At 51.4% G+C, this 27,791-nt stretch overlaps 1 protein-coding gene across 1 annotated transcript; it reads right to left on the reverse strand.

Annotated features, from left to right (window-relative positions):
* Nucleotides 1–24: 24 nt before the first annotated feature.
* On the reverse strand, nucleotides 25–27,791 carry MEIOSIN (meiosis initiator). Its single transcript, XM_041734454.1, has 16 exons — nucleotides 27,725–27,791; nucleotides 23,972–24,166; nucleotides 22,599–22,650; nucleotides 14,630–14,756; nucleotides 9,101–9,212; nucleotides 7,342–7,479; nucleotides 6,210–6,449; nucleotides 5,185–5,293; nucleotides 4,250–4,350; nucleotides 3,621–3,776; nucleotides 3,173–3,246; nucleotides 2,720–2,743; nucleotides 2,062–2,226; nucleotides 1,740–1,984; nucleotides 804–893; nucleotides 25–193 (listed from the first exon to the last, which is right to left on the reverse strand). Exons 1-16 carry the CDS (start codon nucleotides 27,789–27,791, stop codon nucleotides 25–27), a joined length of 2,064 nt encoding a protein of 687 aa, XP_041590388.1.

Below are 27,791 nucleotides of genomic sequence, written 5' to 3' on the forward strand. Positions count from 1 at the left end.
GGGGGGCGCAGTGGGGTCACCCTCTCAGTAGTGTTGAGGGGGCAGCTGAGAGGCCAGGTCTGGGGACCGGCGGGCCTTCTCGGCCAGCAGCTGGTAGAAGGGCTTGGGGGTCCCCCAGTCCTCGTCCTCACTGCTGGAGCTGTCCTGCTTCACGATCCGGTTGTGCTGGAGGCTGAACCTGCGAGCTTTGATGCTGGGGGCAAAAAGGGGGTGGATGGGGGGGCACTCCTTCCTTTCCCCTCTGGGGTACCTAGCTCACCCCCCAGAACCTGGGCTGACGGGGAGGTGGCAAGGGCCTATTCCTTCCTTGGCCCCCTCAGAGCAACCCCTGGGCCTCCCAGTCCCGTCTGTACAATGGGGCCGGAGCCCTCCCTGCCCCTGCTACAGGTCGATCTAGGGCTGTGTGCTTCAGGGCCCGTGAGAAAGGAGCAGGTGGCAGCTGTGCCACCGTGGACAGGAGAGGGTGGCAGGGAGGGGCCAGGAGGGAGGGCGGAGGGGTAGTGGCAGGGAAATGAGACCCAGCTTCCTGCTCTGAAACTCCCTGTGGCAGGAGGGGCCCAAGGGGTCCCGACTGAGGCCATTTGCCCTTCCAAGCTCGCTGCAGAGGTAGAGCACCTCCTACCGCCATCATCCCCGCCCCACGGATTTCATAAGAGCTCTCAACACCCACATCTTCCACCCCAGCAAACTCCAACCTGTTTCCCACATCATGAGGCCCGAGGCTCTGAAAATCAGAGCAGGAGCGAGGAGCCCCGGAGGCCCCTTTGCTCCGCCACCCGCGCCTCTGGGCTGGGGCCCCTCACCAGTATGGTCTCCGCTCCTGCTGGGTCATCACCCGCCAGAGCTGGGCCAGCTCCTTGGTGGCAGCCGTGGATGCGGTCCCAGGACAGGCTCTGGGACAGGAGGGAAGGGGTGAGGAGAGGCCTGCAGGGCAGCCCAGTCTGGGCGAAGGCCAACAGTCTGACCACAGGAGGTCCCCTGCCCTCTCGGGGCCTTGGCTTTCCTGCCTGAGAATCCAGGTCTCTTCTATCCACTGTGGCCCGAAGGAGCTCAGGGCACACGCCCTGGTGCTGAGGCGTCACAGGGGGCTGGATGAACTGGTTGTTGGGAAGGGGAAACTATGTCTTGGGGCCTGTAGGAGACCCGTATCCATGGCTCCGGGTGCCAGCGCCTGGACTTCCTGTCAGGGCACCAGCTCTTTGCTGGGCATCGAGAGGCCCCACCCAACCCCAACCCCACCTTCAGGGCTGGGTGCCTCATCTATCCAGTCAGCCCCTAGAACTTTGGCCAGAAACCTCAGAAACGAGGGGCTCTCCTCCCACCGGGTTGCTTGCTGGACATGACCTTAGGGTGACTCTTCCCCAACCCCACCCCACGTGCTTCTTGAGAATAGAGCCGAGCCAGGAGAGCAGAATGGAGAGAGGAACGAAACTTCCAGAGGCTTAGCATCATCTGAGCCCCAGGCCCAGGCCCACCGGGGGGCAATCTACCTCCTCCCCTTCTTTCAGGCTGTGGTAGCCCTTTTCTTAAGCCTGAGTTGGGTCTCGCTGCTTACAATTCATAGGCTTTGACTGCAGCTCCAGGACCAGGGGGCAGGGATGTGGCTGAGGAAGGGTCAGGGGGTCATGTCTGGAGGGGGGCAAACGTGCCAGATGACAGGAGCAACACACTCTGGGGGCAGGGAGGGGTGGACGGTGCAGGTCAGGCCCCACCCAGGGCCCAAAAGGACCCCCACCCACCGGATGTACTGCTTCCGGTTCATCCTGCAGAACATGATGAAGCCATTGACACACTTTTTCTTCATCTGGGGCTGGCAGGGGGCTTTCTTGTTTTCCTTGGGCTTCGTCGGGCCCCTGCCTGCACGGCCCTTCTTGGCCTTCCTCCCAGCCGTGGGCAGGGTTGTAGTCCGCCGGGTGGGGGTCCACGTGCAGTCTCCGTCCTCGTCACTGGAGGACGGCAGGCCCTCGGGGTCGGCCTGAGTGTCCTGGTGGGGGACAGGGAGGTGAGGGCAGGCCAGGGATGGGGAACCACCCCACCACTGCCGCGGCTGCCCCCCCTCACCTCCTGCTGCTTCCACCCCGACTCAGTGTCCGTGTCTTCAGAGCTGGAGCTGGACGGCACCTTGCTATTCTCGCTCAGTGACAGGTAGCAGTGGTCTAGCGACACTGAGGACTGGCACAGGCCATGGGGGTCAGGGGCATCTTCGGGGGCCTCTGAGGGCATCTCCTGCGGTGGAGGGGGGTGATGGAGAAAGCCAGGGGGTGTGAGGGGAGACCAAGGCATCCCTTCACATCCCCACTCACTGCTCTCCTAGGACGTAACATGAGCATCAGAACCAGCTCAAATCAAAGACCATCTCGTCCATATCACCCCTGACATTCAAGCAAATGTTCCCAGGTTCCCACTGTGGGTCAGAGAAGGGCCGGCTGAGGCTCAGGTGGTCGGCAACCCCATTCTGGGGCTGGAACTCTTAAAGCCAGAGTCTGGCAGCCCCGATGCCCCAGGCAAGTCTTAACTTCTCTGAGCATCGAGATCACCTACAGAGTGGCGGTCACCACAAAGGCTTACAGGGCTGAGAAGCACCTAGCACAGTGCCTGGCGCTTACTAAGGGCTCTGCTAAGAGTGTCCACTCTGGTCTCTGGTGCAGATTCAGTTACTCATCGGAGGAAGCAGTGGAGATGGAGGAAGAGTCATCTGGGGACCCGAGCTGGGGCGGACCTCTGCCAGCCAGGCGATGAGCCGCTGGGGAGAACGGCAGCTGGAGCTCACCCCTGGGGCCCGGTCGGGAGGCTCCTTCCAACCGAGGATTATTGAGCTTATTCTGTTTTCAGTTTCCTCATCTGTAGACTGGGGTCACAGGAGACCCTGGCTCACAGTTATGTGGGGTCTTTTATGGGCACCTGGATTTTAGCTCTTATCCTGTGCCTGGTTCCTTCCGAGTTCCCGGCACAGAGTGGGGTGCCTGGGGGCCAGCAGTGACTGTTCAAAGGGTGGGCAGATGGGGGCACAGACGGTAGACATGTCTCCAGAAAGACAAGGAGAGGTGCGAGCAGATGGACAGTGAGAGGGTGGGGGAGGCAGCTGGCTGGTGGTGGAAATGGATGAGTCAGTGAAGCAGGAGAGCGATGTGCATGGAAAGAAGGATGGACATGTCTGTGGACGGATGCCTACCTTGTTCTGTAGCGCCTCAAGCATGCTGTCAGAAAGTGAAGGCATGGGATCTAGCCACACTTCTTCAAAGAGAGCTGTCGGGGAGGGAACGCAGGATGCCAGCTGGAGTGGAAACACCTCCCTCCAGGCACCCAGGCTCCGTCCCGCGGTCCCATCCAGGATCTCCTGCTGTCCTTCTCTGGATCTCCTGTCTTAGGTCCAAATCCGGCTCACAGGCCAGGTCCCCTGGGGCACCTCCATGCTGAGCGGAGGGAATAGGTCCCTGACGTGGGCTCCTGGAGGCTTCCCCTTGCTGAGGGGCTTCCAGGACCACTGCCCCACAAGGCCACGGGGTTCTGGAGGTGGGGCCTGGATGAGATGCACCCCGGGCCCAGGGCGGCACACTTGGTGAGTATCACCATATGTTTTCTGAATGGACCAAGTGTCAGGTCCAGCCCCAGATGCTCACCTTGGGTCAGGAACTCGGTGCTATCCTCCAGGATCTGTTCTGGCGGCAGTTTTCCTGGGGAGCTGAAGAGGGAGGGGCTGAACCCTAGGATCTCGCTTGGGTGGCCTGTCACACTCCAGTTGGCAATCTGGGGAGGCCCCAAGTCCAGCAGGCTCCCTGGAAAGGAAACATCAGGATGTGTCAGAGATGACCCTCTCCCCCAGCACAGCAGCTGGCTTTAGGGAGATGATGTTAGATGTCAGGGAAGGGTGACTGTCAATTGTTCATTTTGAGTGCTTCAGAGAGGAGATTAAGAGACACAATGCCTGGCGCTATGTCATGGATGACCAAAAAACAGCAACAACAACAAAAAAAAATCAGTATCTGGTGTGCCAAATCTGGATAGACTGATTATGGTTACCTGGAGCTCTGTGTTAAGAAAGATTCTGAGGCAGTGTCTGGGCTCCACAGAAGCAATGTGTGCAGGAGCACCTGCTGGCACAGACCAGCAGGTACACTTACATACCGCTATGCTCACCAGACGTCTAGACCCTGGCCCCCTCTCCTCCCACCACGGTACTGCTCAGAAGGAAGTGCCCAGGAAGGGCCACACCCTAGCTGACAAGGAGGAGAGATGGAGTTTTGGTCACCATGGGGGCTGCCCTCCGGGGTCCAGGCAGGAAGCCAAGGGTCAGCATCTGGGGAGTCCTTGTCCAGCTCCTCACTGGAATCATAGAACACCAGCTTCTGCCTGCAAGAGGTGGAATTCAAGAGGTAGACCAGGACCCCTGGGCCAGGAGCTGCTGTGCAGCCTGGGTCGAGCCATGTCCCCCGGGGTGTTGCCCACTGTGCCATGAGATAGAGGTCCCTCTGTGCTGGCTGCTGGGGGAGTGCAGGGGGGCAGTCAGGAAGCTTAGTCAGCTGAGGCACCTGCCCTCAAGGGGCTCCAGGCCTGGGAGGAGAGGCAGCTGTCATCATGTGCTGCCACCTGGGGAGCAGGGCTGTGAGGGGCCGGGTGGGTTCCAGTTGGACAGAGGGGGTGTGGTCTGGGGGAGGACCACACTGTGCTCAACCTGAAGGGTGGTGGTTTTCTAGGTGGACAAGAGAAGCAGTCTCATCAGGAAGAGGAATCAGAGGGTGAAAAGCCCGGAGGGGCCAAGGCCATGGCTCCTGTGGAGGGTGAATATTCAGTGGTGTTAAGGGTAAGATTCATGGGAGATGGACGGGGAGGGGGCTGGCAAGAAGTTCTCAGATGCCAACTAAGATATTTGGGCTCTGCCCCATGGGCACTTGGGAGAGCTTAAAGCCATGAACTGTCATGACCGCCCCTCAGGCAGCTAGGGAGGACGAGCTGGAAGGATGAAATCGGAGGCAGGGAGGCTGGCCAGGGGCTGCAACTCTGCAAGGATGGCCCAGAAGCAAGGCTCTCCTTTGAGCCTCTGCCACCTGTATGAAGCCAGGTCCATGGTGCTCTCTCCACAGATGCCAGAGAGGATGTAAATTGAGCTCATTTCTCACTACCCCTCAGCCATCCCAGGCCAGACGCCTCAGCCTCCTCCACTCAGAGCCCTTGGGGTTCCCTTACCTGGGATGGGGCTGGGTCCTGTTGAGAAAATGGATCCTTTCGGCCCCTTGCTGGGCCTTGAAGGCACAATAGAGGCCATCACCCGGGCCACCGATTCTGCAACAGCAGCCTGTGGGGCAGGGGCCGGGGGCAAGTCGGGATGCTTACTTCTGTGCTTGGAACTAATCCCAGGAGTCACACATACAAGGGTGGAGAGATGCTACCGTCTGGCACAGCCTCTGCCTCCCTCCTAAGACCTCAGGCTGCGGGGCCTCTGTGTGAGGCTACGGGGTGCCCCGAATGATCCCTTGGTTTCTGGAACCCCATGTCCCTCTCAGAAGCTGTGAGGAAGCCAAAGTCCTGCAGTGGAATAATGTCGATGAAGACGATGAGAGCAAACAAGCGGAGAGGGCTTCCCACGCCAGCTCGGTTTTAGGCGTTGCATAGACTATTCAGTAGCCCTTTGCTGCAGGGTACCATTATTAGACCCAACTGAGACACTGAGATACCAAGTAACTTGCCCGAGGTCATACAACTGGCAGAAGGGCTGAAAAGCCCTTCCTCCCCTGGTGGGTCAGGGGCCTCCTCTGGGCTCTCACGGCCTCCTCAGCAACCACGGGAAATCTGGGTCACCTTGGACTCCAGTTCTTGCACACGGCCTGGTCCAGAGATGCTCAGGGTGAGCAGGTAGGGGACAGGATGGCTTGGGGCATCTGTTGCCTGCCAAGTGCCCCAGTCTCGCCTGGTGCTCTGCTGGGTGTCACCACACCCTTTCAAGATGGCCCAGGGATAGGAGTCACAAGAGCGACTGCCTGCCTTCCTCCGGTTCTGTGACCCACAGCCTTGCACGAGGGCCACGCTGATGCCGTCCTACCCTTCCGTCCACAATGGGGCCCGAAGGGAAGAAGACAATGGGAGAGAGGCCCAAGACAGCGTCTCTCTTGTCCACCTCGGAATCCCCAGCTGCTGGACTGGGCTCGGAAGACAGCAGGTGCCTGACAGGTAGTGTATAAATGACTAAGTTAATGGTGAGGGAAGGGAGCAACCTGAGAAGTCACAGTGGATACTGTTCTCAGCCATGTCCAGCAACGTCAGCTGTCCTCCCTTTCTGTCACCTTGAGGCAGGGATGATGCAACTTTGGGGTGACAGCAGGAGCCGGCACATCTTGAAGGGGTGGCAGTCCCCACTGCATTTCTTCCTTGCTGCTCTGGAGATAGGGTCATCCATTTCTTGGGCTTGTCCAGGGCCAGAGAGCGGCGAGGGTTCTGGGCCCGGGTCTGGTGTTCTGGGGGAGCAGATAGACAAGTGTCAGAAGGGGCCCAGAACATGGCTCAGGTTGGGGGCATCTTTGCTCTGGGCCCCACAGCCTCTTCCAAACTTTGTCTAGCCTGGTCATTCACCAGCCCTTCCCAGGTAAGCCTGGATCCTCAGTTAGAGCATCTCAACCGAAGCTCCCTTCCCCATCCACACGTTCAAATCACCTTACAAGCTCAGAGAAAATACTGATGCCCAGGCTCCACCCAAGGCCACTGAACCTGACTTTCTGAGTGTGAGGTTTAGGCATAGGCATTCTTTTTTTTTTTTTTTTTTTTTTTTAATTTTTAGGCATAGGCATTCTTTACAGTACCCTGGATGAGTCAAAGGAATATGCAGCCAAGACTGGAAATCATTGATTAGGTCACAACTCCCATTTTAAAGACAAGTCAACTGAGGCTTGCAGATGGGAAGGGACATGTGGTCCATTAGTAGCAAGACAGAGGTTGGCCTGAGGATGCTTGCTTTCCACACTCAGGTCTTTCCATCAGCCCATGCTCCCTGATGCCCTGGCCCAGGATGGATGACTGATTGTAAAGACAGTTAAGTGCTAACAGCAGCTTACAATCACTGAGCATTGACTGTGTGCCTCTCCACTCAGCACTGCTCCAGGGGTGTGGATGCAGGCTCTTTAAGATCAGCTTGTGTCCACCCCCAGGAAGCAGAGGCTCAGAGAAGGAAAGCAACCATGTCAGGCCCCAGAGCTAGTGAGATGAGGGGCCGGGAGCTGAACCAGATAGGTCTCACTGTAAAGTGCTGTTAGGGGGCTCTGGGTAGCTGACTGGCCTCCTTGGAGTAAGACGGCTCTGGAAAAGGAGCTTTGCTCCCATGTGACCTGGCTTCCTGTCCAGCCTCACTTGTACCTGAAAGCCCTGTCAGTTTCTTCTTCCGGGGTTTCCGGCAGGCTCCCTGAAGACGGGACTTCCGAGAGTGTGGGGAGCTTGAAGGGGTGGAGTGTCGCCGCCGCATTGGGCCTGAGGCCGAGTTCCGACCTGCACAGCCTGGAGAAAGAGTCAGGTCAAAAGTCCCCAAACTCATGCTGTCCCATCTCCTCCTTCCAGACCATGCTTCCCAATCCTGGGCAGAGGGCTGGACAGCTCTGGTCTCCAAGCTGACTTTACAAATGTGGAAACTGAGCTCCCAGGAGGAGACTGCACTGGTCTGAGGTTGCTCGGCCAGGCAGCAGAGGTTACAGGGTGAAAATTCAGGTTCCCACAGGACCATTCTGGGTTGGCCAAGAAGGAAGATAGACTCAACGCTTCCCAAATGCTTCCCCACCATCAGCATCCCAAACCAATTCCTCTTCCTACCTTCCACAGAGCAGTGAAGGCCACCCATCCTGGCTCACCCAGGGCCTCTCCATCAGGCCTCTCAGTTCTCCCTCATTAACCTCGCCCAAAGGTACCACTTCTGTCCACAGCCTGACCCACAGTGTAAGACCGCACTGTCTCCTGTCCAGATCACTCCCAAAGGCCTTCCTACTGACCTCCCTGACTCTAATAACCAACAACCAATTAATAATCAACCCTGCTCACTAGATATCAGGCACCTCTTCCTAAAAAAAAAAAAATTAAAAAAAAAATCTGATCATGGCTTTCCCCAGCTTTTAAAAGTCCACCAGTTTTTCTCATCTTGGTCTCCCTCCCTTAGCCAGGCACTCAAAGCCCTGCAGGGTCTGGTACCTACCTCACCTCCCCTCACTCCCACCTATGGATTTGTCATGCCAGCGACAGCGACAGCACCCAGCACATCACGCAGCACTGGATGACCAACTTGTCACAGGCACCAGGTGACAGCACTTTCCATGGGTACTAACTCATTTAATCCTCACGACAAACACAGAAAGGAAGTACAGTGACCCTAGAACAAGCAGGGTTTAGGGGAGCTGAACCCCGTGCTGTGGAAAATCCCCCTCTAATTCGGACTCCTCCAAAATCTGACTATTAATAGCCTACTGTTGACCAGAATCCTTACTAATAACATAAACAGGTGATTAGCGTATATTTAGTACATTATACGTGTTATATACTGTATTTGTACAATAAAGTAAGCTAGAGAAAAGTGAGTGTTAAAAAAAAAACTCATAAGGAAAAAGGCTTTACAGGACTGTATTGACTGGATTTATCTAAACACATCTATGTGTAAGTGGGCCTGTGCTGTTCAAACCCGGGTTGCTCAAGGGTTAGGTATACTAGTATTGGTTTCATTTTGCAGCTGAGCAAACTCAGGCACAGAGAAGTTAAGGTCACAAGACACGTGTTTGCATCAGGACCTGGTTCATGAGCCTGTACATATCGTCTTGATGCGACAGTCCCTCCAAGCACACCAACTGCCTATCTGTCCCAGACATTCCACACACATCCTCTCAGGCTTGCATTCTGCTCACTGCTGCTCTGGACTGCCGGGGCGCCCCCTGCTACTATTTGCACAGGCCCAGGTGCAAGGCCCCAGACACTCCTTCTCTGAGGTCACAGCATCTTGCACGTCTCTCTGACTTTGCTCTGCAAGGCTCTGGGATCCCTGGGGACCTGGGCTCATTCATCATGTAAGTCAGTTGGTGTCCCTGACAGCCAGGACAGTGCTTGGTATGTAGCAGGCCTGGGCCATGGTGACTGCACTCACCCCCACGTCCGCCTTCTCCATTGGTGGTGTGGAATTTGAGCAAGGCCTTGGCCACATCGATGCTTCTCTGGAGGTACTGAATGTAATGCAGGACATGCAGCAGAATCTCCTTCTGCTCCCAAAAGAAAGACAGGATTGGGCACAAGAATGGGGGGCCAAGACAATGTGAGGCTGCTGGGGAGCCCACTCCCACCCCAACAATTCCTCCATTGGCAGACATACTTCTATTCTGTTTATACCTTGCTGTAACTCAGGGAGGGATTTGTTATAGCTAAGGAAACTGAGGCTCAGAGTGGTGGTGTCATTTGCTAAGGTTAGAGAGGAAGGGGCAGAGCTAGGATCTGAACTCAGGCTGCCTTCTTCCTGGCCCAGTTTTTTCAATACATACTGTTTGGTTTACCAGCCCTGGCCCTTTGCACATGCTGTATTCTCTCTCTCTCTCTCTTTTTTTTTTTTTCACATGCTGTATTCTCTATCTGCAAAGCTATCCCCTTCCCCCGCAGGCCTCCACCTCCCCCAGACTTATCCTCCTCTGAGCCTTAGCACAGTGGTCTCCCCTTCCAGAAGCTTTCCCACCTCCCTGACCCCTCTTACGCAGGCTTGGTCAGATGTCCCTTCTCAGCACTCTTGTAATGCCCTGAGCCTATTTTATAATTATCTGTTCATGCATTATTCTCTCTCATTGACTTTGAACTAGTTGAGGGTAGAGGCTTGTAGCTAAGTGATTTCTGTATCCCTCGCTCACAGAATCAAGAGGTGGCTTAGCCAGTGATCGCTGAGGATTATCTCCTCACTGGCACTGAGCACGATGCCTTCGGCCCACCAGGCATCACCCAGTCAGCCACCCAGTACTAAGTCAGTACCAGAGACACAAAGCTAAAAAAACTACTACCCACCGAGGGCCAGGTATGTAGGGGTGAACCAGAAATGCTTTTGTTTGCCTTCATGGAATGTATAATCTATTTTTTTAAATATTTTACTTATTTATTCATGAGAGACACACACACACACACACAGAGAGAGAGAGAGAGAGAGAGAGAGAGAGAGAGAGAGAGGCACAGACACAGGCAGAGGAAGAAGCAGGCTCCATGCAGGGAGCCTGATGTGGGACTTGATCTGGGGTCTCCAGGATCACACCCTGGGCTGAAGGTGGTGCTAAACCGCTGAGCCACCTGGGCTGCCCCTGGAATGTATAATCTAGTGAGGACAGTGACACTTAGTAAATTTGTAAGTCATACAAAATTATCAATGGTGTGATAAGCATTATGAATAAGAGTGTAACAAGAGATTCTGAAATTGGACTTGAGTGTCTGGAAAGACCTCCAGCATTTTAAAAAAAGATTTATATATTTAGAGAGGGGGAAAGAGCAGAGGGAGAGAGAGGATCCAAGCAGACTCTGCCCTGAGTGCAGAGCCCAACGTGTGGCTTGACGTGGGGCTCAATCTCACAACCCAGAGATCATGACCCTAAGACCACAACCCTGAGATCAAGCCTGAGCCGAAACCACAGAATTAGACACTTAATTGATTGTGCTACCCAGTGCCCAGGCCTTTAGCATTTAAACAGAGACCAGAAGAATGACAAGAATTAGCCTGGTGAAGAGGTGAGGGAAGAACACCAGTAAGTATTTCTTGGATTGAACTGGATCTATAGAACACCAATAAAACCGTTAGTAGCAATCTTCCAAACCCTAGATGAGGAAACATAGTGCCACAGAGGGACTGGTGTGAAACTCTTCATAAGCTTGAATACTGATGGTCACTGAAACAATGTGACCTGATCCATGGAAGGAAGCTATAATCTAACTAAGGAACATGGGCAGGAGACTGTCACTTTGTTTTTGTTTTTTTTTTAATTTTTTAAAAATTTATTTATGATAGTCATACACAGAGAGAGAGACTAAGAGAGGCAGAGACACAGGCAGAAGGAGAAGCAGGCTCCATGCACCGGGAGCCCGACGTGGGACTCGATCCCAGGTCTCCAGGATCGTGCCCTGGGCCAAAGGCAGGCGCCAAACCACTGCGCCACCCAAGGATCCCGAGACTGTCATTTTGGACGGACCTGGATCCAATCTGCCACTTCCTGGCTGTGTATCGGGAGCAGGCCATTTTAGCTTTTTGAGCCTCAGTTTTCTCATCTGTGCAATGGAAATGAGAATATTTCTTGAGGCTCAGACAATTATCGTTAGGACTGAATAAATTAGCTTGTGTGAAATCACCCAGCACAGAGCCTGATACGCTAGTTGCCTAATAAATACTTCATCGATGATGGAATGAGAATACTTTCATCAGGTTCTCAAAGGATTAAATGAGAACTTTTTCTAACTCTGAAAACCGGATCACAGGATTTTCAAGAGCAGACAGACATTTTATCTCCAACATCAGGCTTGGCACATCATTGGCACGCACTAAAGCTGAAGTGTCTATAATCTGTAAAGTAATATGAAATGTTTTTTTGAAACATTATTATTAATAATATAAAGGTTTTATGCAGAACGTAATTGGATTCAGTATATTCCAATTAGAGATCAGTAATTGATGCTTCAGGAAGGTTAGCTTGTGGGCCACAGCAAGGTTTCAGATCCCAGAGACCTTCTGAAGGGAAGATCGACGGGTCCTATAAGTATCTCAGCTGAAGGAATTCACTCTCGCTCACTCATTCATTCAACAAAACACCTATTGAGTGTTGAGTGACCAAGCAGATGAGGACGTGCACCTTTGGAATGACACACATGTGACTCTTTCTGCCATTAACCAGCCGTGTCCTCTGGGTAACATGACCCCTCTGCGCATCAGTGTCCTCACACTGGAATATGAGCACACCCAGATGCACCTCTCAAGCCTTGGGGTGGGGGGGTTAAATGAGAAAAATGTATATAAAATGCTTGGCACTCAGGATCTGACACCTAGAACCCTCAGTAAATTGGGAGAAGTTGTAGTTGTTGTCTGCTCTGTGCTGGCCCCACAGATGCTAGGGATAGAGATGTTTCCAGTATGGTAGTATGGTCCTTACCCCTCACAAAACCCCTCATCTCAAGGGGTCAGAGGTAGGGCACCTGGGTGGCTCAGTGGTTGAAGGTCTGCCTTTGGCTCGGGTTGTGATCCCAGAGTCCTGGGATCAAGTCCCACATCGGGCTTCCCGCAGGGAGCCTGCTTTTCCCTCTGCCTATGTCTCTGCCTCTCTTTCTCTGTGTCTCTTAGGAATAAATAAAATATATATATAAAAAAATAAACGGGGGATCCCTGGGTGGTGCAGCGGGTTAGCGCCTGCCTTTGGCCCAGGGCGCAATCCTGGAGACCCGGGATCGAATCCCACGTCGGGCTCCCGGTGCATGGAGCCTGCTTCTCCCGCTACCTGTGTCTTTGCCTCTCTCTCTCTCTCTGTGTGACTATCATAAATATAAATAAATAAATAAATAAATAAATAAATAAATAAATAAGTCAGAGGTAAAGAAACAGTCACAGGATTGTGCCGAGGGCTTTGATGGTCAGAACGCCCAGGACCATATGGGGCAGGAGCCCACTTCATCAGTCAGGATGGCGAGGAAGGATGACACAGACCTAAGCCGTACCCTAAAACGCAAACATAGGAAAGGCAACACATAACAGCTCAATCCATTCATTGAGCGTCAGGCTGAGCATGTCGCATAGCCTTGGCACAGGTCGTGGTGACATGCTTCAGGCAGACGGGTACATGGGGAGGCTGGGGAGTGACCAGGACACAGGTTATATTTAGAACAGGAGTCTCAGGATGGAGCCTAAGAAAGGATGATGGTGGAGAGGAAGAGGGATCATTGAGACATCAGAGGATTGATGGTGATGAAAGCAGCCTGAAGCCTGGGGAGAAGTTCATGAGGTGATCATCTGGTCAGTGATGAAATGTCACCCATCACCTGAGTCGACTGTCACTCCTTTGGGGCGGGGACTGTGACCCAGTCATCTCTGCCCCCCCCCCCAAGAGTTTATTACAGTACCTATGCACACCACATACACAGATGTTTGAGGACAGAGGAAGAAATTCCTCAAGCATTTCTGAGCACCGCGGTGTTCTGCTTAATGTCTGTCCCCGAGCACGTCCATGTCCTCGACCCCAGAGGCCTGTGAGTATGCTGCCGAATATAACAAAGGGGACATAGCAGATGTGACTGAGTAAGGATCCTGAGATGGGGAGATTGTTCTGGATTAACCGACTGGGCCCAGTGTGGTCCCAGGGGTCCTGACAAGCAAGAGGCCGGAGGCCGAAGGCAGAGAAGAGGTGAAGTGAGGATGGAGGCGGAAGAAGAGCAGGAGACAGCTTGGAAGATGTTATGCTGCTGGCTCTGAAGGGGCCGTGAGCCAAAGAACACAGGCAGCTTCTAGAAGTTGGCAAAGGGAAAGGAAACGGATGCTCCCTGGGAGCCTTAGAGAAGGACCAACTCTGCTGACACCCTGATTTTAGACCTGCGTGGCTTATTTGGGGCCTCTGCCCTCCAAACCGGGCGAGAACAAATTTGCGTTGTTTCGAGCCACTGAGTATGTGCCACTTTGTTAGAGCAGCTACGGAAAGCTATGGTACAGGCCATGAGACATGTAGGAGGGAGAATCAACACAACCTGGTGGTGACCCATGGAAGGTAGGAGGCACCAAGGAGGTTAGGGTGGGGGTCTGGCATTGTTCCCCAAACACCCACTCTCTTGAGCCTTTCGGAAGGCAGGTAGCCCATTCTAGGTGGGAGTCAGTTATTCTTAAGTTCGAATCCTAATTGTCCTGACCACATTCTGAGTTCCCGGAGGATGAGGAGCCGGTCGCGGCTTCCTTTGGCTCCCCCGTTGCAACCAAAACATTCGGCTTCTGACCTCCAACAACCTTTCCAGAATTGATGATGAGTGAGTGAATATGTGACGGAATGAGAGGAACTATGGTAAGAAAACACGGCACCAAGCCTTCAAGATCTCTGAATCCCTTTATACAGTGTTCCCACTGGTGGCAGCTCAGCACAGTATAACATTTCCCCAGCAGCCACTGGGGACATACAGAGTGGCTTTATCTCTTGTTACCTTGTGGAGGTGATGCCCCCAGGACACAGGACTAGGGACCTAGTGAGGGAATTGACATTTCTTTGAGGACTGTCATGGCTCATATGTCATTCTGGCCTCAAAATATCTCTGGGTAGTAGATTTGTCTTCGTTTTGACTGAGAAACGTGACGCTTGAGAGGCTGATAGGCTGAGGGCCCTGCCCAGAGTCCGGCCGTTTCGGGCCATCGGGCTCGAACCCAGGGCTGTTTGACGCCCAAAGTGATGGCCCTTACCCCATGGTTTGCAGATCTTCCCTCTCCCACTTGCCCCTGCATCCTTTGCAAGAAAGGATCCTGAAGGCTCCTAGTGGTGGGACCACAGAAATGCCCACTCTGGGCAGGACCATGCCCATCTCAGCGTTGTCATTGAGAGGGTCTGCATCGGGGCCCCGGAGAAGGGAGGGTAAGCTGGGTACTGATATTTGCAGACCTGCTCCCCTCACCCTCCCGCCTTCTCTCCTTCAATCCCCATACCTTGGTGAGCTTCTTAATACCCGTCTTCAGGGCTACAGGCAGCAACAATGCCAGTTCATGCAGTTTGCTGGTGTGGTTTTTCCTCTGCCTCCGGGTTTGGGCCGAGAGCTGGTTTTGGTGAGGACATCTGAAACAGAAACTGGCCCCTGATTCTCAAACCACTGGCCTTAATGTTCCTCATCTCAGAGAGGCTCCACGTCCCCAGGCCCCCAGACAGAATCCTGGGCATCGTAGGTCTCATCAAATCTTGCCCATTCCCCTCCCAATCCCTTCTCTCCTGCTCCTGCCCCTGCCCTAGGTCACGTGTGGACATCCCCCTAGCTCTCCCAGCCCCCTCCCTGGCCTCCTCCAATCCAGCCTGTTTACTAGACCCAGGGTGATCTCTGAAGCTGCAGATCTGGCCACGGTTTTCTCATCTGTGCAATAGGAATGAGGATATCCCTTAAGGCTCAGAGGATTATCAACAGGACTGTGTGTGTGAAATCGCCCAGCACACAGCCTGATACTCTAGTTACCTAATAAGTGCTCCGAACCTCTCGATACCATCCTATTATTAAGGACCAAGTGTAAACTCAACATGGCTTATAATGCCCCCCCAGACCTGGCTCTACTGACCATACGGGTCTCATCTCTTACTTTCTTTGGTTCTCTCAAATCAACTGGCTCTGACTCCACTGGACAGATGAGGTACCACTGCTAAGGGCCCTCAGCCCCATGCTCATACATTTCTCTGAGAGCTGGGGAGGGGGCGTGGACCACTGTATCTCTAGCATCCAGAACAGGGTCTGGCACACTGTGGGAACTCACTGAATATTTGCTAAATAAATAAAAAGGGTATGACAGAAGTTGACTCCTGGGCTAATGCAAAACTTCCAGGATCTAATCCCTGAATTCATAATTTATAATATACATCCCCACATACACCTCTACCTCTCTCTTGACAGATGGGGACACAAAGACATTGGAGTCTCTCTCCCAAATTACAGGCCACTGCCACTACTCACATGACTCCCTTGGGAATGCCCAGACATCCCCATCTCCACCAGTCCCTGTGTCACCTTCCCTCAGGGCTCTGTTCAATTGCCACCTGTCCCAGGAAACCTCTGGCAACCTCCCTCACCCTCCTCTCCTGTTCTGAATGTCCATAACACTTTGTCACCTGCGGCCTGCCCACACCCAAAATACTCTATTGATTATCCAGGGGTGTTTAGTTCCTACTCACACCCACAACCTGGCACCTCTTCTTTGCCAGACCCTGGGTTGGACCCCATGGAAGGAGAGAGAAATCATTGTCACTGCCCTCGAGGAGATGGGGGAGCAGTGTGGAAGCTGCACTTATCTCCCTAACCAAACTCTGAAGTCCTAAAATAATTTTTCTCATGCATTCATTCAGCAATTACTCATGGAACACCTACTATGTGCCAGGAATGCTATTAGGTGAGGGGATAAAAGTATAAAAGCCAAAATCCCCTTCTAAGTGCCCACAGTCCCGTCAGGGATAAAGTCATTAATCAAACTGTCACACAAACAAACATAAAATTCCAATTAGGACCAGAACCAGCTATATAACTTGTTGGGGAGGGGAGCCTTATGAATGAAAATGTGAGGCCCCCTTTATAAAAATGAAGAATTTCAAGATGGTGAGAACAGGGCATTAAACCAAGCCTCAGGCTCCTCTGTAACTGCATGAGTCACACACCCAGGAAGTTGGCCCTGATGGAGACAAAGAAGTGCTGCTTGGTGCTATGGAAGCTTGAAACAGGTGGCTTTGAGCCACTCTATTTTTTTTTTTTTTAAGATTTTATTTATTCATGAGAGACACAGAGAGAGAGCGAGGCAGAGACACAGGCAGAGGGAGCCCAATGTGGGACTTGATCCTGGGTCTCCAGAATCATGCCCTGGGCTGAAGGCGGCACTAAACTGCTGAGCCACCCGGGCTGCCCTACGTTTTCCCTCAGGAAGTAAACCTGGCCAGAATTAGTTCTGAAAGATGAGTGGAGATACATAGGTGAAGAGGGAAAAAGCACATTTCGGAGAGAGGGAACCTGTGCAAAGGCCCTGTGGCATGAGGAAGCATGGAGAACTCAAAGGAACTAGAGCTGCAGTTTCTGGCATACAGTAAACAAGGAGTCTTGTGGGGTGAGACAAGGCTGGAGGAGATGGGGCCAGATGAGGCAGGGTCTCAGAGGCTCATAGTAGAAAAGTTTTGCTTTTATCTGAAGCCCAACAGGAAACCACAAAGGGGCTTTATGCAGGGAATGATACTATTAGTGCCCCCTCTCAAAACCACTACAAATATAGAAGACTATATATATTTGTCAGCTAAATGAAGGAATGAAAGAGAAAAAAAAACAAACAAACCCAAATCTCTGGTCTCCAGTTACCTCCTGGTTGAAACCATAATTTTCAGAGGCACGGGCATTGGGGTGCTATCTTTGGAGGTAAACGAGGTAGGGGGCACTCTTAAAGTCCTGTGTAGCCCTGATATTTACTTTTTGTACACCACTTGCCTTCTGTTCTAGAGGACTCCCTGGAAGCCCCAGCGAGAGAGGACACAGAAAGCAAGGGAAGAAAAAGCATCCAGGCTTATTAAAGAGATAGGTGTTCCCTGAGCGTGTCTGAGAAAAAGAGTTGCTTACAGTAGTCCTTGGGTGTTTACTTGGGGTTTTGGCAAAGCATTGAGAGCCTTCTATGTGCAAACACAGAAGTTGCAGGGGGAAAAAAATTTGAGGGAGGAAGAGGGTGATGAGGCATCACAAAATCTTGGCATCTGCTAGGCAGTAGTCCTAAGTAGGTGTGACCTGGGCTGTGCTCCTAGAGCGGGAGGCCTCCAGGAGCTGTACTTCCTCCCAAGGCCGTCCCTTTCCTTGCTGGATGGTTCTGGTTTCAGACAAGTTCTTTCCTCATGAGATTTGTAATTTTCACCAATCCCAGCTCTGCCCTCTGGGTCTTCAAGGAACAGGCCAGCTCCAGCCACTTGGGTCCTTTTTCTGTTTCTCTAAACTGCCAAGTTTCTTTCTGCCCTAGGGCCTTTCCTATTCCCTCCACCTGGAATGTTCTTTTGCCCTGATTGTTGTATGGCTGGTTTTTTCTTTGCCATTCAGCATTTAGCCTAGATATAACCTCCTCAGAGGGGCTTTTCACGACCAACAGATCAAACTAAGCATATTCTTGGTCACATCCCCGTATTATTTATCAAAATCTGAAATCCTCTTTCTCTGTTATAAACACCACAGGGCAGGGATTTTTGTCTAGTTTATTAATTGTCATATCATAGATTGACTTACCCTTTAGACACAGTAAGCACAGTACCTGTCTGGTGCCACTTTTAAGAGCTCATAAAAATGTTTTCTTTCTTTTTCTTTTTTCTTTATTTATTTTTAAGATTTTGTTTATTATTCATGAAAGACACAGAGAGAGGGAGGCACAGACACAGGCCCAGGGAGAAGCAGGTTCCATGCAGGGAGCCTAATGTGGGACTCGATCCCGGGTCTCCAGGGTCATGCCCTGGGCAGAAGACAGGAGCTAAACCGCTGAGCCACCCAGGGATCCCTCTTTTTCTTTTTTAAAGATTTTATTTTGGGGCACCTGGGTGGTTCAGTGGTTGAACATTTGCCTTTGGCTCAGGGCATGATCCCATGGTCCTGGGGTGGAATCCCACATAGGGGTCTGCACAGGGAGCCTGCTTATCCCTCTGTTTATGTCTCTGCCTCTCTCTCATGAATAAATCAATAAAATCTTTTAAAAAAAGATTTTATTTTTAAGTAATCTGTATACCCAATGTGGAGCTCGAACTCACAGCCCCGAGATCAAGAATCGCGTGCTCCACCGCTGGAGCCAGCCAGGCATCCTAAAAATGTTTTAATTTCTTTTAAAATCTATGCTGATGGGCAGCCTGGGTGGCTCAGTAGTTTAGCGTTGCCTTCAACCCAGGGTGTGATCCTGGAGACCCGGGATTGAGTCCCACATCAGGCTGCCTGCATGGAGCCTGCTTCTCCCTCTGCCTGTGTCTCTGCCTATCTATCTCTCTCTGTGTGTCTCTCATGAATAAATAAAGTCTTAAAAAAAACAAAATCTATGCTGATGTTGTTGTAAACTAAAACTTTAAATATGTTTTTAATGGAGGAAGGGGCCCAAGAAGGCAAATTTGCTTAGGGCCCATAATAAATTGTATGTGGCCTGGCCAAATCCCTAGCTTCTAGAATAACAACTAGCACTTAGTGTTTTCTCTTCCCTGAGCTAATCAGCCTGAGCCCTCCCTAGTTTATTTTACAGGAGCTGGAAAAGCCAGCTCATATTAAATAAAATTTATCATATTAAATAAAAGAAAACCAAGGTCCAGACCCTAACTTGCTTTAATGTGTGCAGAGATTTAAGAATAAGAACTGTCCCTGGATCCAAGGGCACTGGCTGCATCTCAGAGGGAAGGTCGGCCTGCAGGCCGTTGTGAATCCCCTGCCATCGCCTGGGCCTTATACCTCATGGCATTCTCCCTTTAAGCCATGGGGGTCTGCTCAGCACTGTGGGTGTGCCTGGGTTGCAGGGGCACCTGGGTGGATCCTGTACCTGGCACTGTGCCCACTCAGTGGGCACTTGGGCCTGCTCTTGGGTCAGGGTGGTGTCCTGGGGACCTGGCGTCCTCAGAGCCACTCCAGAGAGCGAAGGCTCCCTGAGAGGGCATCGGCCCTCTGGTGAGGAGAGGTTTCCCCTTCTCTATGTGCACTACCGTGTCATCTGTGGTTCTTATAATAAATTTATTATTCCTGTGGAAAAAAAAATAATAAAAAAAAAATAAGAATAAGAGCTGTCCCAGGGACGCCTGGGTGGCTCAGCAGTTAAAGCATCTGCCTTCGGCTCAGGGCATGATCCTGGAGTCCTGGGACGAGTCCCGCATCAGGCTCCCTGCATGGAGCCTGCTTCTCCCTCTGCCTGTGTCTCTGCCTCTCTATCTCTCTCTGTGTCTCTCATGAATAAATAAAAAAAAAATCTTAAAACAAAACAAAAAAAAGCTATCCTAAAGTGGGACATAATGGGGGACGATCCCAAGAGGCAGCATAATAGTTGGTTTTAAGCTCTAGCATTTGAATAAGACAGACTCAAATTGAAATCCCAGCTCTGCCCCTTGCTGTGTGACTTTAGACAAATGTTTTAACCTCTCTGAGGCAGTTTTTCACTCATGTCTAAAATGGAAGTGGCTAGAAAGTTGACAAATGGAATGGAAGTACCGTGTTGGATAATTATAGTTGATAAAATTGTTTTTGGTTGACCAACAGTTAATCCCCCTTGTCTGGTAATACTTTCCTTTGGAACCACCCCTCCCCCACTCTGGGTCCATGTGGTTCAGAGAAGTTGATTCCAGCCTCCTGCACCACTAGGCAGCACAGAACTAAGGTCCAACTGGGAAGAGTCACAGTGATTGGATCAGGATTGGGGTCATAACCCATGTTTGGCCAAACAGAATCAAGGGATTCCTAAAAGAGACTCTCTGCTGGGGTTTTCAGGCTAGTAGGATGTGGCCCTGGAGCTTCTGGGAGCTATCTTGCCCTCACAAAGGGAAGGCCTGCTTGAGAAGGAAGCCAACACAGGGCAACAACAGAGCCATGAGAGGCAGGTTCCTGGCAACATTATTTAGCCCTCACCCAGAACCAGCCAAGCTTGATGCCCCTGAATTTTTAGTTCAAATGACCTGATGAATCTCCTTTTATGCTTAAGCTGGTCTTAGCTAGGTTTCTGTTACTTGCAACTAAGAGTCTTTATTAATATAGTGACCCCTCCCCACATCTAGAAAGGGGGGAAAGACTCCCTCCCAATTGTTGGTAACCTCTGGGATTCCAGGAGGAATGGGCTGCACGGGACAGGCCTTCTTCATTTTCTTCATCGTGCTCCTTCTGAGCACAGTACCTAAGTAGAGAACCTGAACAAAGCAGATGCTTAAATTGGAAGTTAATAAATGAATGAAGAGATGGATGGACAGTAAGTCATTAGGGGAGATAGTGAGAATAAGATGAACTCTGGCTCTCTTTTCTTTATCCAGGCTTGGGAGGGAAGGAGAAATCTGATCGGACTCTCCATTTGCTGTGAACATCCCTTCTATGAGATTCCTAACACTTAGGAGGTGCTTGATGAATGAATATATGAATCAAAGAAAGGAAGGCAGGGCATTTACAAAACTCAGAATGTCAAAACCTGCAGGGCCTCTGAGATGATCTTTGGCGATCACCCAGAGTTCTCTCATCTTAAAAATGGTGGTAATATTCGCACCTACTTCCTTGTGGAGTTGTTGTAAGGATTAAAGGACAAACAAAAGGGCTTAGCAAAAGTCTAACAAACAGTAAATGCTCAGTAAACATTATTGTTATTTTTCAACCAGAGTTTACAAAGCTGGAAGGGAGATAGGCAGGGGAGAGCCCTTACCTGTCACTGGAACCCAGGGAACTGGCTCTGGGCCATTCAGGGGAACACAAGTTTCTGCTGGAGCCCCACATCTGCAAAGAGGGAAAAAGAAGGAATTATTAGTTACCTCTGGGATTCCAGGAGTAATTGGCCACAAGGTGGGCAGCCTTCATTTTCCCCATGTGGTTCCTTTGAGCTCTCAGAGATCCCAAGAGTCCCCAACTCCTAAGAATATGGGCCCAGAGACCAAATTCAAACTCCTAAACTCTAAACTGAAGTTCATGAATCCCAAATTGTAAATTTGGGTCAAGTCGTGATCCGCATCCAAAACTAAAAGCAGCAAATTCCCCAACTTTAACTTCAGAACGTTGGTCTTAACATTGAGATATTAGACCGTCAGACCTGAAAACCGTGGTTTGAGACTTCTAGACTTTGATGTTAAGACACCAGAACTATGACTTTAACCTCCCAAAGTGAGGATCTAAAACCCAAAAAGGTGCCCTCCCAAGCCTAAAAACCCTAAACTCTAATATTGAGATACTCTAGACCTCCAAACTGTCCACTTTTGATCTCCAAAGACAACCCCCATCGCAATCCCATTAAGATCGCAGACTACAAACCTTAACAGAGAACCCAAACCCTAAAGTAAGAAACCCAAGTCCTCCATCTCCCCGCCCCGCCATCCCGAGCAAACAACAGTCTCCCAAATTGACCTCGGGTCCAAAAATAAAGATCTCTAGACCCCTGAACACCACTTCAGACCTTCAAATTGTGTCCCTCCCAACCCTAAAATTGAAATCTCACATGTGAGTCTCAAAATTGAAGCCCCATACTTAACATGGGGACTTCAGGCCCTAAAATTTAATCCTCAAAGTCCCAAATTGTGACTCTAGGCCCTAAACCTCATACCTCATACTCTATACTGAGATTCTAGAACTTGAATTTATCCTGAGGCTTCAAACTTCCCAAATCAGACCTCAGGCCCCCAAGTTATATTCCAGAACTCACAACTAAGCCTTCTAGATCCTAAAATTACGATCTCCAGATTTCAACAGGAAAGCTTCCAGTCACAAAAGCCAACACCTTCAGATTCTAATCCAAATTATATCCAGATACAAAGCTGGAGATCCCAGATCCTATCTCATGACCCTAAAGCCCCCACACTGTTCAAACAGAGCCCTCCCTATCTCCAACTTGAGCCTAGATCCCCAAACCCAGGCCCAGCCTCAAACCCGAACTCCAGCTCTGCTGCCCCTGGCCTGCCTCGCTCTGAGCACCGGGCTCGCCCGCCTTCCTGTCCTCCTGAGAGCCCCCGAGGGAGGCCACGACCAAAGACTGCTGCTCCTGAGGGGACCCCAGGCTCCCTTCTGGCGGGTTGGTGGCGGGGCGTCCCCCGCCCCGTTCTCCTCGGCCTCTAGCACCCGCCTCAGGACGTGCAAAATGGCGTGAGGCCCCCCCTTCTGGTTTCACGCCAGCCCCACACTCGGGAGCCTGATCAGATAGCGTCTCGCGCGCGTCCCGGGAGGCTGGTGGTGCGCGCGAGCCCCAGGCTGGCCTCAGCCACTGCGTTCCCCACCCCGGCGTGGGGTGGGCGCGAATCCCCTTGGCTCGAGGCTCCTGCGCGAGGCCTGTGGAGGAGACCAAAAGTGAGCAGCTGAGGCCAGGCCACGCCCCCAGCAGTTCCCGCCAAGGTGTGCTGGGCGCGAGACTGGAGAGGGGAAACGGCAGGGTGCAAGTGGCCGTGCGCAAGCGCGCCTGGGGAAGCGCCCTGTCTTCCAGCCCGGCTCGAGCTTGGCCTCGCGCCTCACGACAAGGCCTTTGCTGGAGCGCGCCAAAGTGCCGGCCAATCAGCGCTCAGTCAGCTGCCCGCCTTTTCCGCGGGCCCCGCCCCCGCCTGGCCACGCCCCCCTCTGGCTCCAGCCCGCCAGAGACCGGGGATCCTAATAAGAAGGCGGGGTCTCCCCAACTGCCAACTCTCAGGAAGAAAGAGAGATCTAGTCAGCCTCCTTTCTGGCCCTCTTTCCACCATTTTCCTTCGCTGCATATCTAATGAGGGCCTACTGTGTGCCAAGGATCGTGCTAAAGTTGGGAATTTCGCCGCTGTCTTTCCGGTGCAATCGGGAAGGCTCACAGATCTTGAGAATCTAGTGATGTTAAAGAGCAATAAATTGAGAAAAGATTCAAAGAGGAGAGCCATTGGAATTGGCCCTTAGAAGCAGCTCTCCGCACGGAGACATATAGTCATTCCTTGACAGCAAACGCTCTATTTTAGAAACCTCTTCCTCACGGCGGCAGGTGAGGATGGCCTGGAAAATATAGCTTGAGGGGAAGGAATGTACCGACCTAGTGGAGAGTAGAGGCCCTGATGTCCAACACACTTCCGTTCAAGCCACCTTCTTGCTGTGTTGCCATGGAGAAGAGGCGTCACCTCTTCTTGCCTTAACTTTTTCAATTTTGGGATAATACTTGCCTTGTCTGCAGGGTGTCTGGCAGGTGGTTAGTATGCAGTAAATATTGCACAACACTTGTTCTGGGTGCTTGAACGAGATATGCAAAAGTGTCTGTCCTCATGGAGTTTCTATGATGTTGACTAATTCCTAATTCACGGGAACTAGTGAAAAATTAGTGGAGGTGATGGTAAGAAAATCGGGGGAAGAGATGGAAAAACGTTGGAGAAAGTACAAGGCACTGTTAATTATTATGTTAATGTGCAAAATTAACTCGATACACTTGCTCCTTCTCAAACCCTTCAGCCCTCACAAATGTCTCTGCAGTTTGCTCAATTTCTTTCCAAGGGCCCCGGGCCAAAATGGAGGAGGCTGGACTCCATCTCCCAGTGCGCCTGGCGGGGGCGCTCTCCCGCGCCTGCGCCGCAAAGCGCCCTCTCGGCCTCCGGGGAGATAGAGTAGTTCCTGTCCTCAGCCCGCCCAATTTGCTTCATTTCCCCACCTCCAAGCGGGATCATGCTGCCTTCTGGGAGGTGTAGTCCTTGGCCGCTCGGACTCCAATTCCCAGCGGGCTTCGGGGCGGGAACCCGGAAGGGGAGGCTGGAGAGGAGCGAGTGGGGGAAACCCGCGTAGCCGAGAGAGCTGCGGCGCGGGGAGATGGTGAGAATCTCGAGCGGGGGCCGGGGGCGCTTGAAAGCTGGGGTGGGGGTTCGGAACCAGGTGCGAGAAGGAGGAGGCAGGGGCTAAAGAAGGGGCTGGACGAGGAGAGATCGCTTTGGGGAGGGGTTCGGGCGGAATGGGAGCCGGAGGGAGTAGTAGAAGAATGGGGGCTGGGGAGGGGTCTTGGAGGTGGGGAGGGAGTCGAGCTTTGGGATTGATTGTAAGGGAGGTCAGAGCTGGGGAAGGGAGTCCCGAGTTGGAGAAGGGGCTGGGCGTCCCGGCAGAGGCCCTGAAAGGAGCAATTTCCAGGTGGGTAGCCTAGGGGATGCGAAAAGGCTTGGGGGTCAGGGCTAGATGGATAAGTGGGTCTGTAGGCTCCGAGAGAGAGACCAGCTTCGGATGCGGTGGGTTAGGGCCTCCTGATCGGATTGGGGGCAGGAGGGCAAGCTGAGGTGGCGGGGGAGTGAAATCAATGGTAGAGTGGTGTGTTGGTTAGGCTGCCGTGCTGGGGATGGGGTGGGGAGCATGGCATTAGGCGCCTGGATGTAAGGATAGTTTGCCTAGACTAGCCCGAGACTCCAGAGAAACTGGACAGAAGGGGGCATAGAGAGACCTTTTGCACTCTCATTTCTCCAGTGGGATCTCAGAAAGTATAGTGCTTTCTGTGCTTTGACAGTCCAGCATTCAGATCTCTTACCCTGTCACTCCTTTGTGACCTGGGCAAGTCTCCCCTCTCTGGAACTTGGTGCCCTTATCTGTGTTGCGGGAACAACTTGGAACAACTTGCCACTGAGAAGAGGGGAGGCTCCTTAAGATCGTTACCCTCCTTTGCAATAAGTCCTTAGTCTCCGGAGCTGTTGGTGGGGAGTTCCCCACCCCAGGAATGTGACTGGGTCACAGGTGCTAATGGATTCCCTCCTTATCAGGCCAACCCCAGAGGCATTTTTCTCAAAACCTGGCACTGATCTGGGCACACCCCAGCTTAGAAGCATGCAGGGGCTCCCCACAGTAGATTACAGCTAACACTTACTGTTTAGGAAGTACCTGGCGCTTTTCTTAACTCATTTAATTCTGACAGCACCCCAAAGGTATAGGTGCAGTTAGGTTGCAGAGGCACAGAGAGCTTAAGCAACTTTCCCAAGGTCATCCAGCATTTAAGTGGTAGATTCGGGATTCCAACTGAGGCATACTGGCTCAGAATCTGCTTTCACCACTCTGATTTCTCCCCTCGCCTTATACTGAAATACAATGTTATGAGTAGGGCAGAGACTCCAGAAGAGAAGTGGTCTTCAGTTCAAATTTTAGTCCTGCCATCCATTTGCCGTGTGTCCTTGGGCAAGTCTTTCGGCCTTTCGAGAACTATAAAATGGGATCAGTAATCCTAGGAAGGTTGGAGGGCCCAGAGAGGTAATAAGCACATAAGGTTCTTGGAGTAAGTGCTCAAATACACATGTGTTGTCATTTTTTGAACAGGGAGTGGGAAACAGACTTGAGAGAGAACATAGGAGACAGAGACCAGTGAGGGAGACATTAGCTAGGTTGCCTTTTCTTCCTCCCACAGGCTGCCCCCATATCTGGCTCATCTTTTTTCTCACCCTCTACCCTTGGGCTTCAAGTCGAAGGGTGACTCCCCCCCGATGGGGTGCTCAGAAACTCAATCTGTCCCCATCCCTATCCCCAGCCAAATATAAATAATTCACTTGCTGATGCCCAGCCTGGCCCAACTCCAGGTATTTCAGTGCATAGGAAATATTTCTGACAACTCTGTTTTCTCCCTCCAACATTTTGGTTATTCCAGCCGTACTGGGCAGTTTGGCAACTTTGTAATTCATCTTGAAACATTTTTGTTCATTTGTTGTGAGGCTTCCTGAGTTTATCACTAAAGTTCTCTGGCACTGATAGGAAAACTTGTGGTTAAAAGTATTGGCCTTAGATAGGCCCGGGTTCAAATCCCTACCTCTGCTGCTGTACGTCCTTGGCCAAGTTGTGTTCCCACCCTGGCCCTCAAGTTTTCTTATGCAAAATTGGGCCACATTCCAAACATGGGGCCTCTTGTAAAGAGTTGATGAGGTTAACATCTATAAAATGTGTAGTGCATATGAAGCTCTCAAGAAGTCTGAGGTCTTTTTATGATTTTTATTCTTTAAAAAAATTTTTTTAAGATTTTTATTTATTTGACATGGGGAGAGAGAGAGCACAAGGAGGGGGAGCAGCGGAGGGAGAGGCTCTCTGCTGATCAGGGAACCCAATGTGGGGCCCAGCCCAATGCTGGGATTGTGACCTAAGTCAAAGGCAGATGCTTAACTGACTGAGTCACCCAAGCACCCTAATTTTTATTCTTTTAAGAAAAAACTATGGAGCATGTGCTTTGGAACCAGAACACTGAGATTTGAATCCTGGCTCCATCACACACACTTAGGCAAGACACTTAACCCCTCTGGACCTCAGTTTCTTCTTCTAGAAAATGGGCATTCATTCCCTGAGTGCTCGCTCCACAGTGTTGATAGAGCACCTACTCTGTGCAGACAGACACCCTGCCTTGGGGAGCTCCTTGTTGTCACAACGCTGGTGGCATTCGTGCTTATTTTTCTGGTTTGGGTTTCCTCTTACTGATTCATTTGCAGCCCCTCATGCTAGCTCTGCCTCCTTGTCATTGCGTCATTACTGTCAAGGGTCTTTAACACTTTGTCTTCAGCTCTCAGTGAATTATCTGAAAGCCTCTTGATTTGGGGGAAAGTTTGGCAGCCTGTATGTCACATCTGGGTCTACTGGGGTAATGTGACACCTCCCCCCCCTTTCCTTTATTTGTCTGTCTTAGGAAATGTGTCTGCTTTCCAAGTCATTTTGCCTTTTCTGAAAATCTTCAGTGTGCTTTCAGCCTGTGCTTGTCCGAAGCTTACTCATACAAAATGATATTTTTACCATTTCTAATGGTGTATTTCTAGCAGCTTGGGTAATGCCATATGACTCCTAAAACCACAAGTTTTCTGAAAGGCTTGGCTCATCACCTGCTCCATGATGCCATCCTGACCCCTCGATTAAGATCAGAACCGCACTTCCAGTCCTCTTACTTGCTATATTTGTTTCCCCACAGTCCTTGCCACCTTGGAACTTACTAAATTTTTAATGTCCCTGTCACCAATTAGTATGTCAGTCCCGCGAAGGCCCAGGATTTTTTGTCTCCTTTTCCCCGTATATTCCTAGTGCCCAGAGCAAGTGCCTGGCACACAGTAGCTGCTCTGTAAATATCTGTTTGATTAATAGTTTGGAGACCTAATACCCACCAGTATCAAAGGAATGACCATACTTTGGTGACTGTGAGGGACCAGGAAAATAAAGAGGGTTCAGAACATAAAATAAAGAGGGTTGAAATCTTTGGTTTAGTCAATGATTTCCAAACTCCTAGGTACTAAGTCTCCCCTTCCCTTACTTAATAAGCCCAGAGCCTGAATATTGAGCCTCTCCTTGGTACCTAGCTGACACTGAGCCCTCTGCTGGGTTGATTGTGAATCATCAGGCAACCCGTGGGTGGATACTGTTATTAGCTGCATTTTACAGTGGAGGAAACTCAGGCACCAAGGGTTAAGCACCCTACCTATGGTCACACCCCCAAAAGTGGGAAAGTGGGGTGTCTGCAGGCCCTGCTTGAGTTCTGCCTGCAT

Source organism: Vulpes lagopus, chromosome 2 (genome assembly GCF_018345385.1).
Source record: "Vulpes lagopus strain Blue_001 chromosome 2, ASM1834538v1, whole genome shotgun sequence".
In the NCBI taxonomy this organism is placed as follows: domain Eukaryota; kingdom Metazoa; phylum Chordata; class Mammalia; order Carnivora; family Canidae; genus Vulpes; species Vulpes lagopus.

What these genes read in the sequence shown, in the direction of transcription:
- MEIOSIN (XM_041734454.1), bottom strand. Translation starts at nt 27,791, where the DNA reads ATGCAGGCAGAACTCAAGCAGGGCCTGCAGACACCCCACTTTCCCACT. An exon ending in CGGGGTGGAAGCAGCAGGAG is followed by an intron (nt 1,985 to 2,061) that starts GTGAGGGGGGGC and finishes GTCCCCCACCAG; the next exon opens with GACACTCAGGCCGACCCCGA. An exon ending in CAGGAGCGGAGACCATACTG is followed by an intron (nt 194 to 803) that starts GTGAGGGGCCCC and finishes TTTTGCCCCCAG; the next exon opens with CATCAAAGCTCGCAGGTTCA.